This window comes from Acanthaster planci, linkage group LG14 (assembly GCF_054643075.1).
Source record: "Acanthaster planci isolate LZ-2023a linkage group LG14, COTS_SCS, whole genome shotgun sequence".
Taxonomy (NCBI): Eukaryota; Metazoa; Echinodermata; class Asteroidea; order Valvatida; family Acanthasteridae; genus Acanthaster; species Acanthaster planci.
In genome coordinates, this window is record NC_141790.1 from 6,383,791 (window position 1) to 6,409,846 (window position 26,056).

General features: G+C 43.2%; 1 protein-coding gene across 4 annotated transcripts in view; it reads right to left on the reverse strand.

The window, feature by feature from the left end:
- Positions 1-26,056, reverse strand: part of LOC110985293 (apicoplast pyruvate carrier 1-like) — a 98,618-nt gene that overhangs the window by 31,616 nt on the left and 40,946 nt on the right. For all 4 annotated transcript variants that reach the window (XM_087146120.1, XM_022246223.2, XM_022246222.2 and 1 more), the window contains 4 exons: positions 19,967-20,087; positions 18,668-18,946; positions 18,224-18,346; positions 2,045-2,199 (listed from right to left, as the gene is read on the reverse strand). In XM_087146120.1, coding sequence (XP_087002246.1) covers positions 2,045-2,199; positions 18,224-18,346; positions 18,668-18,946; positions 19,967-20,087 — 678 coding nt within the window. The remainder of the gene's footprint in view (positions 1-2,044; positions 2,200-18,223; positions 18,347-18,667; positions 18,947-19,966; positions 20,088-26,056) is intronic.

Here is a 26,056-nt window from a genome sequence, read left to right on the forward strand (position 1 = left end):
TCGCTCACTCAGTCTTGTTGCTGCTGTACCTCTGGGTTACTGGCACTTTCGCTCCTTTTTTTTTTTTTTTCTCACAAGGATTTTCAGCTCCTGTGGCACAAACGGCTTGACTCATGGAGACACTGCACCAGGAATCTGTCTCACCAGTAGCGAGGTGACAACGTCTTTGATGGCCTCTGCAAACTTTGGGTTGTCAAGATAGTTAAGATGAAGGCCATCATAGGCAAAGAGGTTGTATGATGAAAACTTTTCTGTGAAATCAGCATATTTCACAGAGAGCTTTTTGCACAGCTGTGCAAAATGGGTGTTGACATACTCGCCTTTGAAGTGGAGTTCATCGCTGTCTTGCCTGAGTAGGATGGCACTAACCACTACTTGTGCACCGGGAAACTTCTCCCTTGCAAGATGTATTGTGTGTTCATAGTTCTTTAGCAGCAGTCAACAAAACTATCATACAAGTCATTAATTCCCACATGCAGAAAAACAACACGAGGCTGCTCCGATGCAGGAATGTGATTACTACTTTCCAAGCCTCTTAAGAAATTTATCATTCGGAGAAGGGTGCACCCTGGCTTGGTTGTAACTTCAGAGTGAAGCCATTCACTCTGAAGATATTCTGGAAGGTATTTAATAGTGAGTCGCCAATAACTCTAAGTCTGAAATCTGGAAGATGATCTTGACTTTTGGGCCTGTGGTGCAATTAGCCGGAAGACAGAGAAAAAGAACAAAAAGAAAGACACAAAGTTAGAAAATGGATATGCAGGGCTTTTTTAAGGAAAGAGTTCCAAATACAAAGTTCACTTGACACCCCGTGTACAAACGTTATGGCATTGGTCTGAGAAATTTGAAGTGTCCTTTATAAAAATGCCTGTATTTTCTCACTGATGAAATTGATTTTTAGGACATGTAATGCTTTCTGGGGCTTGAAAAATCATTAAGGGAACAAATAAGTGAACTTCGTATATGGAAATCTTTCCAGTCCCATTTTATTACGATATTCTCTTTATCACGAAATGGGTTCTACATGCAGTATGTACAACAACGTACTTGCAAAACACACCTGGTCATCAACGTATGACGTCATACATGCAATCGCTGCTACAGCTAAACCTGAGAAAAGTCACAATTCTCACAGCTAAAAAACCTTTTTGTTGGTCCCCAGCAGATCCCAAAGCTGTAGGTTATCATACATTAACTTGTACAGAACATAAACATCCACACTTTTTGAGTGAAAATTGTGTAAAAGAGTCAGGTGCATTTAAAATACGAAGGTATTCATCATAAACTTTGCACATTTACGCACTTTTTGAGAGGTATTTTCAATCTCGAAATGATCAAAACAGGGAAGGAAATCGCTACATTTTACGTTCAATATCGTCAAGATTGTACTCACCAAGCCATGTTGACCCACAGGTGACAGTACCGGTTTCACATGCGTTCTTCCAGAGGCTTGCCCCAAATCTTGTATTTTCTCACATTATTCGAAAGCGCATGAGAGTGGTCTTTGCTGCAAATAAACTCACCTCTATCGCTTCATTAGCACCTGAGCTGCGCGCTGAATGATGCTCCCATGTTTTAAAGCTAGTCACTGCACAGTTAAGCAGACAGAGTGAACAAGCAGGCGACCATTCGTACTAGCAGAACTCCTTTCTGGCATTTCAGTATTGTCATGGCTTCTTAACAGCAAGGGACTGTTAAGGCAATAGAGGTTGTGCATGGCATCCATCTTTCTGGTTATGGAGGGATATAGCACAAAAGGTCTATTCATGTGTATTCCTGTGGAACAAAAGCCCTTACTGGAGAAATGGCTGGCGTGCACAACCTCTATTAGATGACATGCTGGGTACAATGCATATACATGTATACTAAATGAAAATCAAAATCCTCCAGCAGAGGACAACAGTTGTGCAATGTATGTGATTTTGTTCGATGCATGCATCATCTAAACACAGATTTACTAATTCTGTGGTCATGGGCTATGTTCCACTGATTCACATTGCTACAACACACATCAATGACACATTTTGTTGCGTATAGTACATACCTGGCAGTAACAGTGGGAAACAGGGAGAAATTGCCAGAGAAAGTGAAGAAGATGAAACATATCCAGATGAAGAACATCACTTCACCTCCTTGCGGTGTTGCTATGAAGCTCAGCATCAGTGCCGACATACAACAACACAGTGATGTCATGGCAACCTGCATTAACCAATGATTTCATAACCAAGAATAAAGACTAGAACGGCAAAGCGCCATGGCTCGCTGTTTGTTATGAATTTGAATTTCTTTCTTGTAAAAACAGGAAAGAGACATCCAAGTTATACAAATATGGTTATTAAATCAAACAAGTAACTACTAACAAAGCTTTATCAAATTTTTTACAAGATTGGTTGACAAACGACCGCAATGCAGATGTACAAGCTTTTTATCAACCTTAGCAACACAGTTCACTGTACTCTTGGAGAAAAAAACCTAGTCAGTGCTGTGTGCAGACTGTGTGTTGAAAGGTGCCTGTCATTTTAAAGTAAATCATAAAGACCACCTCCAAGGGAGATACAGGTACAAAGGCTTCACAGTTCTTTACAGGAGAGAGGAATGCCTATAGAATGTGGGTCCAGCTAGTACAGTCAGACTAGACATGGATGATTATATAAGCAGTGCATTTGTGAGTTTGATGGAGGGTGCATAATTAAAATTCCTCTTAAGTACATGTACAGTTCTGCACTTTGTATCCAACCCCATCATCCTATCCATCTCCTACTCCACCTCTCCCCATCATCCTATCCATCTCCTACTCCGCCCCTCCCCATCATCCTATCCATCTCCTACTCTGCCCCCTCCCCATCATCCTATCCATCTCCTACTCTGCCCCCTCCCCGTCATCCTATCCATCTCCTACTCTGCCCCCTCCCCATCATCCTATCCATCTCCTACTCCACCCCCTCCCCATCATCCTATCCATCTCCTACTCTGCCCCCTCCCCGTCATCCTATCCATCTCCTACTCTGCCCCCTCCCCGTCATCCTATCCATCTCCTACTCCGCCCCCTCCCCGTCATCCTATCCATCTCCTACTCTTCCCCCTCCCCGTCATCCTATCCATCTCCTACTCTTCCCCCTCCCCGTCATCCTATCCATCTCCTACTCTGCCCCCTCCCCGTCATCCTATCCATCTCCTACTCCACCCCCTCCCCATCATCCTATCCATCTCCTACTCTGCCCCCTCCCCGTCATCCTATCCATCTCCTACTCTGCCCCCTCCCCGTCATCCTATCCATCTCCTACTCCGCCCCCTCCCCATCATCCTATCCATCTCCTACTCTTCCCCCTCCCCATCATCCTATCCATCTCCTACTCCGCCCCTCCCCATCATCCTATCCATCTCCTACTCTGCCTCCTCCCCATCATCCTATCCATCTCCTACTCCGCCCCCTCCCCATCATCCTATCCATCTCCTACTCCGCCCCCTCCCCATCATCCTATCCATCTCCTACTCTGCCCCCTCCCCATCATCCTATCCATCTCCTACTCTGCCCCCTCCCCATCATCCTATCCATCTCCTACTCCACCCCCTCCCCATCATCCTATCCATCTCCTACTCCGCCCCTCCCCATCATCCTATCCATCTCCTACTCCGCCCCTCCCCATCATCCTATCCATCTCCTACTCCGCCCCTCCCCATCATCCTATCCATCTCCTACTCTGCCCCCTCCCCATCATCCTATCCATCTCCTACTCCACCCCCTCCCCATCATCCTATCCATCTCCTACTCCGCCCCTCCCCATCATCCTATCCATCTCCTACTCCGCCCCTCCCCATCATCCTATCCATCTCCTACTCTGCCCCCTCCCCATCATCCTATCCATCTCCTACTCTGCCCGTCCCCATCATCCTATCTACTACTCTGCCCCCTCCCCATCATCCTATCCATCTCCTACTCTGCCCCCTCCCCGTTATCCTATCCATCTCCTACTCTTCCCCCTCCCCATCATCCTATCCATCTCCTACTCCACCCCTCCCCATCATCCTATCCATCGCCTACTCCACCCCCTCCCCATCATCCTATCCATCTCCTACTCCGCCCCCTCCCCATCATCCTATCCATCTCCTACTCTTCCCCCTCCCCATCATCCTATCCATCTCCTACTCCGCCCCTCCCCATCATCCTATCCATCGCCTACTCCACCCCCTCCCCATCATCCTATCCATCGCCTACTCCACCCCCTCCCCATCATCCTATCCATCTCCTACTCTGCCCCCTCCCCATCATCCTATCCATCCCCTACTCTGCCCCCTCCCCATCATCCTATCCATCTCCTACTCCACCCCCTCCCCATCATCCTATCCATCTCCTACTCCACCCCCTCCCCATCATCCTATCCATCTCCTACTCTGCCCTCTCCCCGTCATCCTATCCATCTCCTACTCTGCCCCCTCCCCATCATCCTATCCATCTCCTACTCCACCCCCTCCCCATCATCCTATCCATCTCCTACTCTGCCCTCTCCCCGTCATCCTATCCATCTCCTACTCCACCCCCTCCCCATCATCCTATCCATCTCCTACTCTGCCCCCTCCCCATCATTCCTTTTACTTCTTACTCTACCCCTCCCCATCATTCCCTTGACTTCTTACTCTGGCTGTCTCATCATCCCACTGATCCAGCCCAACCATTACGCCAACCTTATCCAGCATTTCATCTACTTTCTACATACATTTACTTTGTTCCCATGATCCTCCTCCTACAGATACCCCTCCCCCAACAAACATCCCATTCTGTCACATGGAGTCTCCCCCATCCCTTACGTTTTCCCCACATACTGTACATGTACATTTGTATGTGTCTGAACACTGTCTATACATACATACATACATACATGTATATTACAGGAGTGCTCAGTGCATATGTACATTATGTACTACAGAGCAAGTACACAATGCAACTCAAAACGCAAACATTCAACTTTTATAATTTTTACATTAAATTCATCAATTTCTAAGCATTAATGCCATATGAGACTATTTAAATACTGATAGAATTCCAAGAAGCAAACAAGCACTCAATGGCACCTTTTTAACACCTATGGACCTGCACAGAAAAACTTTAACATTTGAGGGCGGACGGCCGGGTAAGGACGGACAGAAGACGGAAATCGGCATTACATTGGCTTGCACTTGCATCGCAGCTTGCCAAAAAAAATCATCTCAATGGCTGTGGATGTTGAGCATATTATGATGAGTTAATTATTCATCACGGTTATTGAAAAATGCACTAAGGCTTCTTTTTTGGAGAAGCGGATATTCTGAATACTGTATCGTTTTGGTCCATTTGAAAAACAGCCCATGCAATTATTTTTTAAAGTGTTGTCCTCTGGTGGGGTGATTACCACTCATTTTTGCTTTACTTTTTGTCAATATAAGGCCAAGCAAATGTCCATGAAAAAACTTACATGTACCCAACATCACATCACAGTCCCACATTTGCCTGTCTGCAAAATAAATCTGCTGTCACTGCCATATTGGATGCCATGACTTTGAACACTGATCATGACAAACTTTTAGGGGTATGTTTTGCATTATTTAGGCTTGTGAAAAACTTAGAATTCATAAGAATCATTGAGCTGACTACTGCTGAATAAAATCACAAATAAAAAGTGACTATGTTCATGTACCCAGGTTTATAAGCACACAGGACCAAAGCATACAAATGAATACGAGATAGGCAATGATGATGGAAATGTATTTGTCTCCACTGTGAAGACATAGGCAGGACGAGAAGTTCTTGAATGAAACATGTCCGAGTCAGAATTGGGAGGTACATGTATACATCAAGGTAGAAAAGGTGATTCACTTTGGAGTTTGTAGCATAGCATCAAGATACACTACTTGGCTAGCTAGCTTTCTTGAACCGTTCTTTATTCCTATTTAAAAGGACTGCAAATCCACACAAAACAGGCAATACTTTTGCCTAAGTGAGTTACCTTGGGAACCGTCAGGCTTTAACAAATTCTCAGCTGTGCAGCGAACCACTTAACCCTGCATGCTCTAATACCAACAGGTTCTTCATAGATCAGATTTAGTTTTAATCTTTATACATGTATTTAGAGAATTTGCACAAAAGCAGTCTACTCATGTGAATCCCTATGGAACAAAAGGACTTACCAGAAAGATAGCTGCCATGCACAACTTCTATTAAAGGCTCTCCAGTGGCTATATAATATAGCATGAAATTTAACCACTTGGGCATTTCTGGTATGCAAAATACCAATGCAAGTTTTCAGCTGCTTCAGTAACTGTCTAAAAATTGTTTGTTTCCCTAGAGTGTTTTTTTAGCTCTTCAGTCACTGGCTAAAAGAGTTTTTTTGTAAAATTTTTATTAGCTGTTGCAGCTTATTCATTTAATACATTGAACAAATCAAAGGATCATTTAAAGCAAGGAACACATTTTACTTTGCTTCCTATAAAGTTCTCCCTGAAAATGTCAGAATTGGAGTTGTTTTCTCCTTCCAAATAAATTTTCTAAACCCCATATTCAAGGAATTCACTGAATTTTAAAGTTTTATAGTGAAGTATATGTACATGTACATATCATTAAAAACTGCTTGGGTTTATTATATGAGCTTGATTCAATGTTATAGTCTTGTATTTGAGTCCACCACATCTGAGTCTGAGTCCTTGCATTCGAGTCCACGTCCATTCTATCCGAGTCCTAATCAAGTCCGAGTCCTTCAAACTAAATCTGAGCTTTGCAAGTGTACAATAAACATATTAAACATGTATCAAAAACCAAGAAAAGACACCACAATAACATGTCACAAATAAATACAAATTCCAATTTTTAAAATTGCAAGTTTTATTAATCACAATGTAAAGATGTTTTTGTAAAATTTAGTAAATCTTTTTCTATAAGTGTTTGAGATGTGGAAATTTTGATTGCTTTTCTTTTGTCAGGACGAAGAGGATCTTTCCTCTTTTTTGCATTCAACATTGCCAAAAAATATTCAATTAAAAAATGAGAGCCAGCCTTCTTATAACAAAAAATAAATCCTCCTCAAATGTTCTGTTGTAAAAATGGGGCCAAAATGCATTCATTTTCCTTTGACTTTGTTAAAAGTGAAGCTGCCATTACTCTGTGTTTTGTGTGGTCTTCAGTTGCAAAATACATGTATAATTACATGTATTTTACAGCTCCAGGCGTACACGTAATGTGGTGATGTATGGTTCCAGTGTTTTAAAATGTGATTTCCATAAAGGATGCAGAAAGCATAATTAACTTGTTCCTACACTACGAGTAGCTTGCACCAGGACTTTAGTTTCAGTGATTTAGTGTCAAAGTTTCATGACAGAAAAGAGTGTGAAATTTTACCACCAGATTTTGCTATGTGATACATGTATGCATACAACTTGGCATGGCAAACACTTTAACCAGTGGTCCGGCTTTACATACCCACACTAACACAGCGGACAGTGGTCTGGAAACCAGTTTCAGGGCTTCATTAGACTCGTAAATAAGTCTATTTTCCCCTTATATTACGTTTGCACAACCCTGTCACAATGTACATATATGTTACGGTAAATTAATAATAAAATAATAATAATTATAATAACATCCTTCAAAAGCCTTTCACATTGTCCAACACTCTCGAGATTCTTACAACTGAATAAAATTGAAATTGAAAACAGAAAAGGAAGATGATTATAATTACATACATAATTAAAATTGTTTAAAAGGTTACAATTAAAATTATCCTTTGACACTTTTTAACTTGCGATTGCATTACTGTCAAGCGGTGATAAATAATTATGAATTTCATTTTAATTTTTTTACACGGACTGCAAAACAATACTGGATGCTGAATGCTGCCATGCCACCAGTTGGCATGCTCCATTTGCTCCTTTGTTCTGCCATCTGCCATGTGCGCTACGTAATGCATGGGTTTTCAGTCTAATATGAGTGTGGGTCATAGAGAAGCACAGGTCCATAGTACTGCCCAGTGGGCACATGGCACGTGAAAGACGTCTTTTTGTGGTCGTTATGTGGTCGTGTGTCGCAAAGTAGTCGTGACTTAAAAACGACGTCTTAAAGACGTCTTTTATCCTCTATTAGAAACATTGCTTCAGCAACCATGACCACAAAAAAACATGACGTCTTTATGACGTTGTTTTGCAGTTGTTATCAAATCATCGGTACCACACATACAGTGACAGGAGAAAACGACGTCTTAAGGACGTCTTTTTTTTTTCTATTTGAATTGTTTTCTTCAACAAGCAATACATGAAACACACGACGTCTTTAAGACGTCATTTTACAGTCGTTATCAAATCGTCAACATACAGCAGAAAAAAGAAAAAGATTTAGATAGCCTTATGAAGATTTTGCACGGTGACTTTTAGTTTGTCTCGGATTTAGTGCGAGTTCTCACTCGGTTTTACCGCGAAAGGTCAAGTCCCGCCAGAACAATAACATACAATGTATTGCCAAATCCCGCCCGCCGCCGCAGGTGACTGTTCTGTTTGACTGTTCTCATCTATTCGTCAAGAGGGATGTGTGAGATAGCAATAGTGCGAATGTCCGTTTTACAGGGAAATTTTAACACAAGAGGAATCGCGAGTGTGCTTCAGTACACATGCTTGAGTATTATGATTATTTGCAGTGGAACTGACCCTTAACCCCCCCTCTAATTTAAAACTACAGGACATTAAAATACCCCTACATTTAGAATGGACGAGGCTATTTTCATTCATTACCTGCATGCTCACAAGCAACGAATGGCTTACAGCGTGCGCACCGCGCTACCCTAGTGGCTCTGGCTTAGTCTTAGCTGGTTCCAGCCTTTCGAGGAGACTTTGAGCATGCCGACCGGAACCAGTGATGGCAAAGACTGAGGTCATGTCCAAAAGTCAAAGCGGGCTTCCAGAACTACGGTTAGGTCCATGGACTTTGGCATCTACACGTATTTCCAATGGAGTAAAGATCTTCAGGTCAGGAAACCAGACTACCCCTTGCTTTCGTCCATGCTTTGAATTGAAGTGAGTTCGAGTACGAGTATCGCTGCAAGCAGTTTGTCCGTTAAAAGAAGAGTAAGACAGGTTAAGCCCTTATTTAAAAGGTAAGTGCTTATGAAATGTAGTTCTGCTACGTATTGGCATTGTTGGTGAAGCAGAGGTCAGGCTTAAACGCAATAATTTTAATCCTCAACTGTCAACCGGGTTGGCCACGGTTGTTTCTTACCTCCATAGTTGGACTACAGACAGTGTTCATTCGTAGTCCTACATAGACTCGCAGTCATAGTGCAGTAAGGAGCATCTGGGCTAGCCACAGTGCCCATACTTCATACTTCAGCGTCAACAAATATGACAAATACAATCAGCATCATCAAATCTAATTTACCCTCTTAAGATTAAACGTTATATCATTGTATTGGTGAGACTAAATTGTGCAAATGTATCAGCATTATACAGTATGTGATGCAATGTACAATATTGGCCACTCAATTTAGAGACAGTTGGTGGCAGAAAAGTTCCTTTTCATTTTCAATCACACTGAACATGCGCACTTAAGCTGAGACGTGGTATAAACGATGGTAAAGGACCGGTTTATTTGCTGCCTTATAGTTTTTACAAAAATAAATTGTCTTTTTTTGTATAACATTTGCAGAAAGTGTCGTTGCATCACACAGTACAACAGTGCCTGTAGTAAGACAACGAACTGAGAAGTACCTCAAGCTTAGAATTCCTACCGGAGACGAACCAAGAGCCCTGAGTAATTCAGCAGGTGTGCCCACCGGATAACTGTGCGACCAGTGTAGTGCATCAGATGGCCTGTTTCCTGGCTGTTTTATATATTTCGTGATATTTAACTAATAAGCATAAAGCCTATTTTTGTATTGGGTCTTATTTGAAAGCTTTAAACCTTTTGTTGTTCAAGTAAAATATGTACATCATTTCCTCAGGTTTATTTCCTCAGGTTGAAGCAATGAAGGCTGTTTAAAGTATAGTAATAACAAAATTACAAGTCTGATCGTTTTTTTGGGGGGGGGACATGTGTAAAATATTTTGCCGCATTGAAACACGTACAGAAATTTAAATTGTAAATGACTAGATCATTGTTGGGGCTGTTCCAGGAAGGTCTGTTTTTTAAAAACTTTGACAAACCACTGCATGAGACAGAATTTTCTCAAAAACGAGTTCCATGTTTCCATATTTTTTTAAAATTCTAAGCCAACTCAATTTGAATTGTCTTAATAGTACAAGCATACATCTTTTCATCAACTGATGTCTGTTTTTCTACCTCTCATAAATGCCATTACATGTACATTTAAAATGTATTTTACTAAGTCTTGCCTGGTTGGAAATGTTTTGTTTTGCCAAATATTCAGTTACATGGCTTATGCTACTTCTGTGATTAATGTTTCCCATTCTTGCCTTGTCCATAAACATAAAATTTCAAACCTTTTAACTACTTTTATCCAGGTAGCTAAGTCTACCTTGTTTCATCGTCACGTTGATAATGCTGGGTGCAATTACAATGGTCCGTCCAAAGCCATTGAATTTACCAGAAATATTATTGGTACATAATATTTGGGTAGATCATCGTTTTCAGCAAAGTGTGGTAACGGGTTATTATAATGTGAAGAATGAGAGTTAGATAAATAACACAATCATGATTTGTTGTAAACAGTCGCTTTAGTCAAAATGTATTTTACAGCCAGGCAGCGTGTTAAGGCATGTGAACTTCTTTTATCATAATTAAGTTAAAAAAAATGACTCATCCAATGCAGACGTCTTTTTTCCTTGATAATTGATGGATAAAAGACGTCTTAATGCTAATGTCTTTTACTGCTCAATATGCTGACGTCTTTTACTGCCCAATATGCTGATGTCTTTTATTAGTCGCAATGTTGCTGTCTTTAACTCGTCATAATGCTGACGTCTTTTTCTAGTCAGACCACTGACGTTGTTTACTTGTCAGGATGCTGACGTCTTTAAGATGTCATAACAACGTCTTGTGCCCACTGGTGTGTGTCAAAAATGTGCATCTCCACACCAAAGCATTATAGTGAGCAACTGACTAGTTCCTGACCCAATATTCAAGGTAAAACAAAAATCAGAATTTCGGAAACCAGTCTAGGCACAGCGATGAGGTCCACATGTACATATCAGTACATTATAAGTCACATCACAGAGATGACTTATAATTTTGTATACATTTTTGCTGGACTCAAGCCGTACTTGGGCAGGGTCCTTCAAGTCTTAACCCGAGTCCAAGTCCAAGACTGAGTCCAGCATGTGTGAGTCCGAGTCCATGAAAAAGTGGATTTGAGTCAAGACTCGAGTCCGAGTCTGGCCTCAAGTCATACAACACTGGCAACAAACCCAAAGAGAATTATCTCAGATTGACTTCAGTACGAAAGTACCCCATTTCAGTCAATAAACTGGATTTGTAATAACTTAAAGTTAGCTGCGATGGAATTCTTTTAATACAAAACTCCAATGTACAGTCATTTGCAAAAGTTTAAGACCATCTTGAATTTTATTGGTATTTCTATCACTGGGCCTGCATTACATTGTCTCAGTGAATGATTACTTAACATGATTTTACAGTGGTGCATAACATCAGTGTAGTGCTATTTACCCATTTGAATGAAATTTTTTGCGAAAAAAGTCTTGTATGACATTTTGTCTGCAAGGCAGCATGGGTAAAAAAAGCCAGTCTAAGCAATCAGAAATAAAGGAGGGCACACTGAATATTAGACTGTTAACACGTCAAATCATGGAAATGTAGTCAAAAATGTCCAACCAATGTACCAAGGTTACACATCGAAAATAAACATAAGTTGCCATTATTGATTGGTTTAAGTTTGGTTTTCCTTCAGATTCATGCATTTTCTACGGGTGGTCCTAAACTTTTGCAAATGACTGTAGTTTTGTGTCTCAGTTAACCTCACTATAACTTTTTGTGTCACTATTTCAAATAGTTTGCACTGGCTTTCAGATTTTATGCTAATGAATTTCTATATTCATGAGCAAAACTCTGTTATCCCAGAAAGAAATCTCCATGTTACATTGGTTTTTGTACAAAAATCTCCCCCCACATAGAGTGGGACAAGTCTACTACTGCATACCTACCAGATTACCAATACATATGCATTATTTCCTAGTCTATTACTTCCATTTGCTAAATTCTCAATCACCAGCAGTGCGCCCTCACTCTCTCGACTCCCACGAAGGCGGCCGCCATGTTCTTCCTCTTTTTCGACTCACAAAGTGCGCCAAGGCCACAAGGGGAGGAGGGAGGGAGATTGGTAATCTGGTAGGTATGCAGTAGTAGACTCGTCCCACTCTAGGTGGGCGGAGAGTCTACTGCCTGCAACCTACGCAGATTACCAATACATATGCAGAGTAGCGCCGAACCAGAGGACAGCGGGAAGGCGAGAGCGCACTGACAACCCTGAACCCCAGGAAGAGTCATGTACGGCCTGCAATGAACAAACATGACAAATTAGTAAAGGACTGCTAGAGGTAAGCACAAAGAACAACTCCCCATGTAAATGTCTTGAGTGCACCCACTTGCAGGGGTAGGACGGCTGTAATTGGAGCTACTGAGATCCCATCTTGAGCACGGCCAGTCCGTGAGAATGATCCCTTGCAAAACATCACTGAGACAACAAGAGGAAAATGTTGTGGGGGATTTCCAACAAGCGGCTTTACAAATGTCTAAAATAGGGACGCCTTCGAAATAAGCCCATGAGCAGGAGACAGCCCGAACATTGTGAGCACGTATATGGCGTCAACATTGATCATCAGAAGCACTGGGCCAGTCTGAATTCGCAAACTTAATAGCAGAACCACCCACCTGGCAATAGTTAGTGTCTCTGGAGGCTGCACGGTGAGGCTTAGTAGATGTAATGAGTAATTGAGTTATTTGCCCTCAGATGTCCTTAGTCCAGTGGAGATACCATTTGAGTGTCCGGACAGGACACCAGAGTTTGTCAGAGGTAGATGAGGCTAACGACCAGATGGATGGGACAAAGATGTCTGGTGGTTGAAATGAGGGTGTTTGGTTCTTGGTAAGAAAGCCAATCTCTGGAATTAGACAGACCCCAAGAGGCTTGCAGCCTCGACGAGCAGTGACGATGGCTAAAAGGAAGGCCAGCTTTATGCCAAAATGACGTAGGGTAGCTACTCCCGCAGGTTCGAAAGGGGGGCTAGCCAAAAGTTGAAGGACATCCCCCAGATTACACAAAGAAACGAGTCGTCGGGTTGGGGGACGGTCAATAAACATGCCCTGAAGAAGGTGATGGATCGCAGTGTTGTTAGAGATAGAGGATCCATCGGGAAACCCATCGTGGATAGCCGCCAAAGCCGAACAGTAGTTCCTGATTGTTGAGACGAGGAGGCCAGACCGGAAGAGATGCAAGAAGAACTCTGTTACAAGGGAAGGAGTTGCTTCGGTCGGATTCACAGAATGTTGTCTACACCAGGAGTTAAAATGTCAAATGTGGCTGTCATAGATCTTTCTCGTTGACAGCCATCTACCTCTGGCAGCCAGGGGGGCTGTGACTTGAGAAAACCCTGCCTGCTGGAAGGATAGTTGGACAATATCCAACATGTTAGGTGTAGGTGATGAGGATCCAGATGGAGATGGTGAGAGCCGGGTTGGAAAAGCAGGTCGTGGCACTGAGGGAGCAACAGGGCAATGTCGACTAACAGCCTCACAATGCGAGGAAACCATGGCTGTCTCGGCCAGAACGGGGCGATGAGAAGAATTCGGCAATGCTCTTCTGTATCTTCCACAAGACTCTTGGGATCAACAAAATGGGGGAAAAGCGTAGGCAAGGAGACCTTTCCATGAGATGCGCAGAGCGTCGGTTGCCCAAGCCTGAGGATGCGGAAATTGAATGCAGAATGTTGGGAGTTGAGCATTCAGATGAGAGGCAAAAAGGTCCATGTGCAGTCTGTCGGTTGCTTGAAAAAGAGCACGGACCACCTCTGGTTGAAGAGTCCATTCTGTTGGGCAAACCTTGTACCAGGAGAGAGCATGGGCCTGATTGTTCTGTAACCCGGAAATGTGCTCGGCAAGCACCAGGACAGAATGACGGATGGACCACTGAAGTAGCTCCCAGACCAGCAAGCAAAGGGTAGACGAGCGAGTGCCCCCTTGACGATTGATGTAGGCAACAGCTGTAGCAGCAGCAGGAGTGGCAGGAAGTGACGTAGAGCATTAAAGATTGCCTGCAGCTCAAGAACATTTATGTGGGAGTCTTGGATGGCTGGTTCCCATTGGCCGGAAATCTGATACAGAGGCAGACTGGCTCCCCACCCGTAGGTCGAAGCGTCTGTATTCAGTACCACTTTATGACCCGGAGGGGCAAAGGGAAGGCCGATGGGGAGATTGGCCTTGGAAGACCACCACGTCAGGAGATGACTAAACAGTAAATCTGTGTGTGGTCTGAAGTGAGACAGGAGATGGACTTGGAAAGGTCTCATGAGAAGTCGGCACCGTGACAAGATCGACTGGCCATGAGACCGAGAAGTTGAAGCCAAGCCCGAGCATTTATTAGTCAACTGACTTGAAATAGGGCAACAATCTTTATCAGATTGAGAACAGCCCCGAGAAACATGGGCATCTGTGACAGAGTTGTCCTTGACTTGTCGTGGTTGATTAGGAATCCGAGAAGAGTTGTATGAGCGCAAACCATCGCGATGGCCAAAATAGCCTCGACTCTTGATCAACCTAGGATTAACCAGTCGTCCAGGTACTGACAGATGAGAATGTCGGAATGATGAAGATAAGCCCCCACCACTTGCACTACTCTTGTGAACACTCTCGATGCGGTAGAAAGCCCGAACGGGAGAGCGCGAAACTCATAAGTTTGATCTCAATACGAGAAGTGCAGAAATCGGCAATCGTCCGGATGAATGGAAACATGAAGGTAAGTATCCTTGAGGACTATGGAGGACGCCCAAGCAGGAATTGGAGATTGAATGAAGAACTGTGTGGAGTGTTTCCATCCGGAATCGCTTGGGACGAATGAATTGGTTGATCGGCCTTAGGTTGAGAATTGGTCTCCATTTTCCCACATCCTTCTTCGGAGTTAGGAAAAAGGTGGACGAGAAACCCCTGCAGGCATGAAGCATGGGAACTGGAACAATAGCTTGTTTCTGCAGTACTTTTGCGATTTCCAACTCCAAAGCCTTGCGTTTGGACTGATTAATGGGGATTTGAGTCAGCCGCAGTACGGTGTTGGAAAGAGGGGCACTCGTGAACTCGAAACGATAACCGTGAAGAAGAGTATCAAGAACCCATCCGTCCAATGTTATTTCCCCCCAGAACCCTGTGAAAGAAGACGGCCGCCAATGGGTTCGAAATTGATGACCGAAGAAGGGGTGGAGTAGTCACCTAGGCCGATCCCCGAAAGACCGCGGCAGGTGACACCACGCTGGGCACTGGAGGAAGCTGAAGCTGAGTAGCGTGTCTGTTCCCAAGCAGGTTGCAAAGGTCAATGAGCATGCCTAGGAGGCCCCAAAGGACAGCGCATTGGAGGAGCGGAACATTGCGGAGGTCTCAGGGAGCTGATCGAGAAACGCGGGGGTGCAAGTCGGACAGCAGACGAAAGGAGATCTCCCGAGCATTATCAATCCGCTTGACCTCAATTTTGAGAAAAGAAGTAAACTGGCCCGCAAAGATGTCTTTATCAAACAGAGGGAGACTCTTGAGGGCAGAATTAACTGACTCGTGGGGAATATTCACAGCCAGAATAGCCGATTCCCAACGGGAGGCCTTAGCACGAAGATACTCTGGCAATCTGCTCAAGCCCTGTAAGCAAGGAATCGTCGAGGCAGTGATAAGCCATGGTTACAAACTCAGGAGAAATATCAAAGCCCTCCTTGCAAGCCCAGGACAAGAATTTGGAGAGGAGGAGGAGCAAGCAGCCATGTCAACATCTCTCAAAGCTGACACCATACGCTGGAGATTCCTGTCTTGAAACATGTTATGAGACTTGCCCCTGTTCCGGATGGGCTCCGGATGCATAGTAACTGGAGGCGGTGGATATCACCGGACACGTTCTGAAATAGATTCAGAAAGGGCACATAGCGTATCTTTGGTCGGGGGGGAGCTAGAGCCTTTCGAAGCATGATGTTTCTTCCTCGGATGTTCTGAAGAATGATATGAGGAAGACGAAACGCCAGATGATTTGCATTTCTTCCCAGTGGAATCTCCTGAGTCAGACCGCTGTGAAGAAAGTTGGCCGGAAGGGGGATCGGGTTTCGGGAAGAGGAAGCAGGTCAGAAATAGCAGGAGGCCGAAAACCCCGACAGCGAAGCGGCCTAAAGGCTCGGGGGAGGGGGCCCAGCAGCAAAATGAGCAGGCAACGCCCCCATAAGATCCGATCCAGGTGCCGTAACTGAAGGAAAACCCTGGGCAGACCGAGAGCGGAATGAGCCTGCTGATTTCTTAGTCACCTGCACGAGAAGCAAAACATTGTGACTGTCAAGAGGAACGGTCTCAACTACAGTGCCGGAGTAAACAACGTAGTGCTGCACCGTGAATAACTGAGCTGGCCCAGCAACACTCGGCAATGGGTGGATTTAGATACACTCTGAACTAAAGACCGGGCGGATGAACTGAGCAGGCAGAGATGCGGAGTAAGCCTGCAGGCGAGCGGTACGGTGGCAGGGACAACCAACCAATGCCACGACCACTCGTGGAACACTGCAGTATGGCGTTGGCGGACCAGACGGCAAGCCAAGCCGCGGCAGCTTGAAAGCTGATACGGCTGAGTCATCCAATAGCCCTCTCGTGGGCAGACTCCGCCAGGCCCCAGAATTAAGGCCAGTAGGGGGTGCGTGGACAGGCCTAAGACACTCGAAGCTCAAAGACGGCCTGTGGGTGTGCAGCTGATCGACCGGATGTATCACCCCAAACATGGGGACCAGCCGACAGACTGCTGGGAGTCGCGAAGTAACTGAAAGAGCGAACTCGCAATGCGGGTATTGCACAGTCGTATGCCGAACCGACTGAAAGGAAGGAAATAGTAAAAGTACACACTGTCCTATTTCCTAGGTTAGCAAGGACCGAAACCGCCGCACAACTGTCCTTACCAACCAAGCGATCCCGGGCCCACAAACGGGCAAATGCTGTGCTCGGAGCGAAGTTTAGATGCACAACTCTGAGAATTTCCCTCTCTAGAACTTAATCTAATGCACAAAAAGAGAGAGAAGCACAGCCAAAGAAAAACGCCGAAAAATCTGGCAAATACCAGTTGAAATAAGAACAAAGAAACTCAGAATAACGAGACAACTGCTCTCAAGATATTATGTTTTTAAAGGATTAGCAAACTGTACAAGGAGCCACAACTGTAGGCAAAGCTAATATACAAACAAGAAATAACAAGCAGAATAGACAAACGAAAAACAAATTTATTCTGAATCAAGAAATACATACAAGAACAAACAGCGCCACCTAGGCAAAGTCTGAAAGAAGGTTAACAAAAACTAGGTCAAACAAAAAACAGCCTGCCACCTAGCGCAAGGCTGAAAGGAACGGCAAAAATATAAATAAATACAGGGGAAAAGGAACCATCTTACCGTTCACAAGAAAGAGAACAGAAAGACAAACAAGGTGATCAAGAAATAACACCAAAACCACAAGTAGCGAAGGAAAAAACATAAACACGTCCGATAGTAATGGTGCCAAGAAAACGAGGAAGAACATGGCGGCCGCATTTGCGGGAGTCGAGAAAATGAGGGCGCACTGCTGGTTATCGAGAATCTAGCGAATGGAAGTAATGAACTAGGAAATAATGCATATGTACTGGTAATCTGCATAGGTTGCAGGCAGTAGACCTACGTTTTAAAAAGATTTTACTGGCCAAAATTTACTCTTCTTTGGTGATTTGTTGTGCAAGTACCTAGCAGTAATCCCTTAATATATGTTTATGAGTTAATCCTAGGTTCACAATTAGAACAGACAAACCAATGCACTGAATCATGCCATCCCTAGAAGATCCCAACAACAGTGCCTCCAGAAAGCGTGAATAATTCTAAATGTAAAAGAGTGCACTTTTCAATGCATTTAACTTGTCCAGTAGTTTTCACACACTGAATAATCATATATCAATGCAGAAATATTTGTGTCTGAGAGAAACTTCTTCCACCTACACTTTAACAACTGACATTTTCCTTCGAATTAAGTAGTTTCTAAAGTTTCACATTTTACCTGATACGAGTAGACATCTGCAATATATCCCCAAAATAGCCTTCCTGATGCATTGAAGATAGCACTAACTGAACCCACTAAAGATAGAAGCCTGTCATCAGAGATGAAGCTCAGTCCATATGCCTGTTTGTAATGAAAGCACCAAAGATGCCCATTAAAATACAATGGAAATCTGAGGTAAATGCATCATACCATTTGCTTGTGTCCACTACAGATATTTAATTGCAGAAATATTTCATAGACTGCACCGTCACTCCTCTTTAAAAAAAAAATAAAACTGTTGCCCAATAGTCACTAAATAATTCAATTTAATAGTTATAAAACAACTTCTTTCATCTACAGGATACATGTACATACAACTGGGCACATTCTATTCGGGTTTCACAATGCATATTGTATTAAAAGGAATCCAAGAATGAATTCAGAAAATGGCAAGATACCTACCTTGTACAGGGTTGAAATGAAAACAATAGTTTGTCCATTTGCTAAGAATGTTGCCCACAAGGTCCAAAATGCACGTGTCTTGACAATCTCCTTAGTTGTCAAATTAAGGCCTGAGCTTTTGTTATCTAATTCCAGAAGAGTAGCTGTGGGCTTAGGAGGTATATCATGACTGCTGTCTTCACCATCACTGCTACATGTATCTGATGCAGCACTGGCAGAGTTGAGATTTTGATGTTCTGGTTTACTAATCAAACATTTCTGGTCTTGGGACTTAAGATTCTGTATAAAATGAAATATACATGATGATGTACTTGGTAGCTAATGAAAGCAATTTTATAGACACAAGTTCTATTTGTGTAGTTCCCATCACATATGGGGTCATTCTATAAATTTGGGATTTAATTTTGTCATGTCTTTGTCACATATAACGTGATTTTGCACATTAGAACACATTCCCTGATTTCCAAGAGTGACAATGTATTGCAAATTACCTGCCAAAGAAATAGCAATGGTTTGAAGTCAATACGAATATTTCCCCATCAAATTCACAGGGACACAAAAAGTCACACCTTTGGACCCCAAATTTATAGAGTGTAGACAATATTCAAGACACAAATTGATACTGTTCTACAGTTTCTTACTCCCAAGCAAAATTGAGAAAAACATATGGAGTCCAGCAAAGCAGTTTTGAATTTGATTTCTTGTTTTCATGGTCAGGCTTCATGTTGTGTTCATAGACATAGCCAGAACTCGGCAGGGGGGGAGCACTTATTACAAGGGAAAAAATCCAGGGAGGGGGGAGAACTCATCAGCAATGATCTGACAACCACTGACAGTAGAAGAGGCCAATTTCTCTCCCCATTTCATCCCCTTTCATTCCTTTTGTTTTGATTTCTTTCACTGCTTTTGTTCTTTCTTATCTTCATTTTTATTTTTCAATTTTCTTTTGGGGATGCCCCCACTCAACACTCATGCTGTATTTTAATTGTGTTTTTCAGCTAAAGGAGGGCTGGATGTGAATGAACGGTATCTAAGAAGGGTAGTACCAGTGGTATAACTATGGAATGAGATGGAGGCACGGGGATGTGTGCCTCCCTTACCGTGGATGGAGTTTGGTTTCATATTTAAAATACACTGTTGATTACAAACTTTGCTTTATCTCACAACTAGTGGTACCATTAGAATGAGATTGATCGTCACTAAGATTTTTAACTTTGGATATCAGTATTTTTTCTTATTTGATAAATTTACTGATATCAGCTCAGCCCAAATAAGACGAACTGTTTACACAATTCTTACATTTGAGTCAGGTGGACCAGACATCAACAAACATCCAATAAGCTGCAATAAAGCATAACATCCACCACAGAGAAGAAAGCTAGTAGGCACTCTTTGCAATAACGAGTGTTCCTGAAAGTATCTGACAGAAAAATTAAACATTGACTGATTACTAACAAGTGGTAGTTTAAAGAATGTACGTACATGCTTGACTGCACTGAACTAGTAGGAAAACAGAGTGTAAAAATCACCAAAATGATGCAGCATGCATGCACTGCTAAAAATGTGACATTTGACTGGTTTTTGAAATGTGGATCACAATGAGCAAGAAACAATGGAATATGAACTATAGAATACTTATACAATTTAAAGAATTGTTTCGATTTATTGATTACACATACTTGGTTATGCATGTGTTCCATTTTGTTCCATTCCATTTCATTAGCTTATGATTTTGATGTGATTCAAGTGATTTTGTGATATGTTTGACTTCAGAATTCTTGAAAACTAATTTATAATGAGCTTTCAAAATTATGTATATCGAAATGATTAGCTCGTTTCTCTACCAAAAATTCAGCCTGTGTGTGTGTGCATGTGAGTTAGTTACACATGTACAGTGGGGCACTTCAGCTGTCTCGCTGACCTGCTCTGGGGATATTATGCAAATACAAAATGCTTTGACTGTGAATAGTCAATTTTAACACTCTGAGGTATTGGAAATTGACTACATGTTGAAGAAGTTAAGCAAACTACATGTAGTTTGTATACTTTTAATAGACAAATCTGAGGAAACACCATTCCTGTAGGGCCATCGCACTCAAGCACGTCTTGAGCGCATGCACTATGGCAAGTCACAACGCCCTATTGGTCGCAGAGGAATGTAACATACGCATATATGTACCACCTGCGTGTGAACAGGATGGCCCTGTAGTAGTGGCTTCTAATCCTTTCCACCGGATTTGTCTTTACTGAGGGCATCTCAGGTGTACGGTCAAACTGTAAACATTTTACAGGCCATCAAAGGGTTCATAAATGGTAAGCCCCCTCCCACAACAGTCAAGAAGGAACCAGCAAATTTAAACAGCTCAACAGAGAGGCTTTATGTGAACAGTAGAGCGACCGCACCATGTAAAAGTCATGCGACCTAAACAGGGTATCAAACAACAACAAACATAGTGTCCTCCCACAGCAAAGTGTATCCAAAGTATCATTTATCAAAAATAAAGCCAACAGTTGGTACACTGAAGACTACTGATGCTGGTGCTGAGTATTTTATCAAAGGTCGGCTTGATTTTTTTAAACAACACTTAAAACACACTTGCTAGAGGGTTTGTTGATGTTTGCTACCCACTATAGGTCACGTGACTCAGTGGGTGTATATTACAAGTAAGGAAATATGTGTAGCGGCGCCGGCTATGCATATACATGTATATGCAAACTTACACTATTTCTGCTAAGTCCACGGAGTCTGCTAAGTGTGAATCATCTTATATATGAAATTCCCAGAATATGCGTAAGCCTTAATGAAGTGACATTACACAAGACATATGCAAGGTTATGCAGTAATATGTGAGATGGTCAATGTATAGCCTTGGCGTAAATTACGCTTGTTTCAGACAGGTGTTCTGGTGTCAAACCACACCAAATTAAAAGCAACTTTTGAAATAAGTATGGCACAAGTTCAACTTCTGAACAATTAGGAGCAACCAGGCATACCAGCAGGTGAGAGCTCAGCACTTGAAGGCGCTCGGAACAACACCGGAGCAACTTGGTTTCAGATGTCGCTCTTTTCATGTGTGAAAATAAGTAATGACCCTTTGACAAATCCCAAAATCCATAGCTAAAAATGGATGTGACTGTTGAACTGCGTTCAAACATGATGGGACATACAAAAACGTCAAGGTATGCATGTCATTTCTAGCCATAGTTGCCAGGTGCTTCTCGACTAAATGTATTCAATATTTTGTGCTCAGTGCAATCTTGACTCTTCCACAAACTTACTGTACTTAGTAGCCGAGCTAGGTTCCCTCTGAAAATCACGGAGGAAGAAAAAGCCTAAAATTAGTTAAAAACAATTTTAAAACCGAACATGATATGATGTTAATATATTTGGGAAAGAGTTCGGACAACACTAATTTTTCTTTAGAATTTTATAACAGCTGTCAGAAAGTGACAGTGTAACCTGGAAAAATGACTCGCTGTGGGGGAACTTGCAAAACAACAAAAATCTCTAACATAACCAAGGATCTTTGAGGGAAAGGCTGCAGGAAACTGAATTAATAGGGACTAAGACACAAATATTTGGCTTCAAAAAAGGGAAAAAAAGAATTTAATGAAAAAGAAAGAAAAAATGCAAAAACCAAAATGACTACAAAACTGGAAAGACTAAATATACCAAATGACTCAAACTTTAGAAGGACTAAAACCAACACAGTGTGTCAAAATAGATTCAGTGAGAAGACTTTAGCTTTCAGTCACTGACTCTTTAGAAGCAGACAGAAACCTGACTCGAGCAGAAAAGCACACTCCAGTGAGGAGGAAGAAATCGTCGACCATGTCAGATGCCACATCCAAGCTAACAATGTTGGAATGGGCTTGCTCGTTTATGTCCAAGGGTACCAGACTTGGTAGGGGCCATTGGGCCGCAGGACTAATGGGAGTAGCTGTTGGACCGGTTGCCAGCGGTTGTTGTTGAAAAGGAAGCCACTGCTGGGCGGCAGGATACCCAAACATGTATGGCGACATACAGTAAAATAGCGGCTGCATGGAAGTCACCATGTTGGAATGCTGCCCTGTTGTGTCGGAAGACATGGCCAGTAATTCGAAAAAAATGGCTTGCGGGGGCTGTTGAAAAATTATTACCCAGGGGGCCTGTCGGATATGGGGCAACCCAACGTGAGGTGAAACCCATCATAGTATGAGACTGGGCAACCAAAGCAGAAGCTGATGCCGATTCTGAGTGAGGTATGGGGCGAGGGGAGGCCACGAGTTGAACAACATTCATAGGTTCAGGCCATGAAATGCACGGCTGAGTGTGCTGAAATCCTGCCCGAGGCAAGGCGGGAGCTTTTTCCCTACTAGGTCGGTCACAGAAACATGCTGAAGGCTAGAATCTCAAACATGAGAAGCACTTGAGGTGGATTTGCCCTCAAGAATTGCTGTTGTTTTGGCGATGGACTACTTCACTTCTTGCTAGAAGACATTGGAATCACGAATGTAGATACAATGTATGAAGAGTGGAGCATAGACCGCACCATATAAAACAATGACATGCTTCGTTGGGTTTGGGGCATATTTATAGAGCATGAAAGTAAAAGGTCATGCAGCGAGCTTCCAGAACCCTTGCACGGTCTGCCTATGGGATTTTACATTGGGCCGTCCTATCACGTTCGATAATCTTTTGAAAAATAATTCCTTTCTGAAACCACCCCATGAAACATTCATGTTAGACTTATACCTTTGTCTTCCTCAAGTACTATTTTCGAAAAGTCACAGCTAGAAGAGCTAGGAATTAGATTCTCAGTGATACTCAGTCCTGGCAGGATACCACTTGAAAGTCCGGATCAAACACCAACTCTTGTCAGAGTCATCTTCTGAAAGTGAGGCTTTGTCAGGAATGAATATGTTGGGAGGCCGGAGGGTAGGCATATGGTTTTTGTCAGAAACCTGATGGTTGGGATAAGGCAAACAACGTGGCTCCTAGCAGATGTGACCATCAGCAATCTATAGGACATGAAACTCGCTACCTTGTCTCGATGTAACGACCATAAGGAGAAACGCCAGTTTGATGCCGAGATGGAGGTCAGATGCATCGGTCAGCAGTTCGAATGGGGGACCAGCAAGAACGCGTAGAACACTTCCATGGTTCCTGGTTAAGACCAGGCATTTGACGTGGGGACACTTAACAAACATTTCTCGAAGGAGATCGTGGATGGCAGTGCTGTCAGCGACAGTCGATCCATCACTGAAGCCCAAATGAACAACTGCCAAGGCCAACCAGTAGTTGCCGATGGTGGAAATCTGCAACGGAACTAACAGGAGCTTCGGTTGGAGAAACATCATGGTCGTCGCACCATCTAGTAAAATGTTGTTGACGGCTGTTGTAAATTTTGCAAGTGTACAGTCATCGACCCCGGGCCGCCATGGACGCAGCATCTGCAGAAGGGCCCGACACCCTGAGGGATCATTGGATGATGTCCAGCACATCAAGTGACTCTCCGGTGCTGGGTGGAGGGTTCCTGACTTGGGTTGACGAAGGATGTCCTCCCTGACTGGAAGGACCAGCTGCAGTTGTACCATGAGTCTTGTCAGTCTTGGAAACCACAGTTGGCGAGGCCAGCACAGAGCAATGAGGAAGATCCGACATGGCTCTTGTTCTATCTTGGACAGGACTCGCGGGATATTGAAAGAAAGGCATACGCCAGAATGCCTGACCAGTGGAACTGTAGGGCACCTGTCACCCATGCCCATTGGTAAGAGAACCTGGAGCACAACTTTGGGAGACAGGTTTTGTCAGTGGAAGTGAACAGGTCAATATGGGGATGCTCGATCTCCGCAAAGATCTGGCTGACCACTTTCGGGTGAAGAATCCACTCTATTGGTTGGAGGGCACCCCGACAGAGTGTGTCTGCTATGCTGTTGCTGGTTCCCGCTATGTAGACAGCTTGGAGGGTGATCCTTTGATCATTCATCCACATGAAGAGCTGCACACAAGGGCGCAGTGTTGAGGAGAGTGAGTGCCGCCCTGGTGGTTGATGTACGCTACTGCAGTGGCGTTGTGGCTCCGGACTCGAATGGAACGACCTACTAGGTGTTGTCAGATGTGGTGAAGAAAGTTGAACACCGCTTGGAGCTCTAACCTGCTGATGTGTTTGTCTCAAGGGGCGGTGTCCCAGACCCCAGAGGCATTGAGTGGAGGAAGAAAGGTCTCATCTGAATAGCGACACATCCGCTGTCATAGTCACATCCGGACCTAGAGGTATGAAAGGGAGGCCTGCCGACAGGTGCTCGGTGATGGTCCACCCCTGAAGGTGATTACGTAGGGAGGTCGGCCCACATGTAAACAAAAGTTGAAGTATTTGTTATACGAAAAAAAAAGTGAGCCCTGTTACAGTGTACTATGTTCGACATGGCCACTTGAATCCTTAAGTTGGAGGACTACGGCCATATCATTACATGCACGGAGAATTAAGATCATTCTGTATGTATTGCAAGAATAGAAAAGCTGCAGGTAAGGAGCGTCCAAAGAGGGAAGACCGCTCCATAACCAAATACTTTCATCCTACAATGAAGCATTCTTTTCCAATAGATAAGAAATCACTTTTTATTCGTAAACAGAAATCAAGTCAATTCACAAATGCAAAAGGTACTCGAAACTTCGAAAATGCCATAAAAGATACATCTGTAAACAATAGGTGCTGAGAAAAGAAGGACCAAAATGGTGGCGGGATCACAGTGCATTGTGGAGGGTCAAGGTGCAGAATGCACAATCAAGTTGTAATAGGCAAATGGGAAATGGGAAATTTGCATATGTGGGCTGGGCAGGGGTATGTGAACGCAGGAGACTTGCTGAACAAACAAAACATAGCCACAAAAACATGTACAAAGTCAATGGGCTGAAATAAATATTGAAAAATTCATAATAAATAACTTGATGATGTCATCGTGATATCATGGTTCTAGACACATCTTTACACAAGGGTCCTTTATTGGTAAAAGTTTGAAGATCTAAAGTTGCAAAAGCACCTAATTCGTGTGTAGGAAATATGTGCACAAATTGGTCAGAAGAGGAAAAGGGAAAACAAAAAACGAGAAATTTATGCCTCTTCGAGAACAGAGTATAAGGCTTTTCTGGATTTTGAATGTTTTTTAAGGAAAAAGAGAATGGGGCTTTAACCCCTTCTGGCCGGGATTCTGTTGACCGCGACTGTTGGGATGTGGCATGCCCAGTATGCAAAGCTCTGTCCAATAGCAGGCCCTATTGAAACCGCAGCTGCATGATGAATAGAATGTATGTGTGGTATGCACTAATCCTCACACAAAGCTGAAGCTGTGGATGGTTCTTAGGATGGAGGGCTTAAGAATGGACGTTAAATGTCTATTTATTTTTGT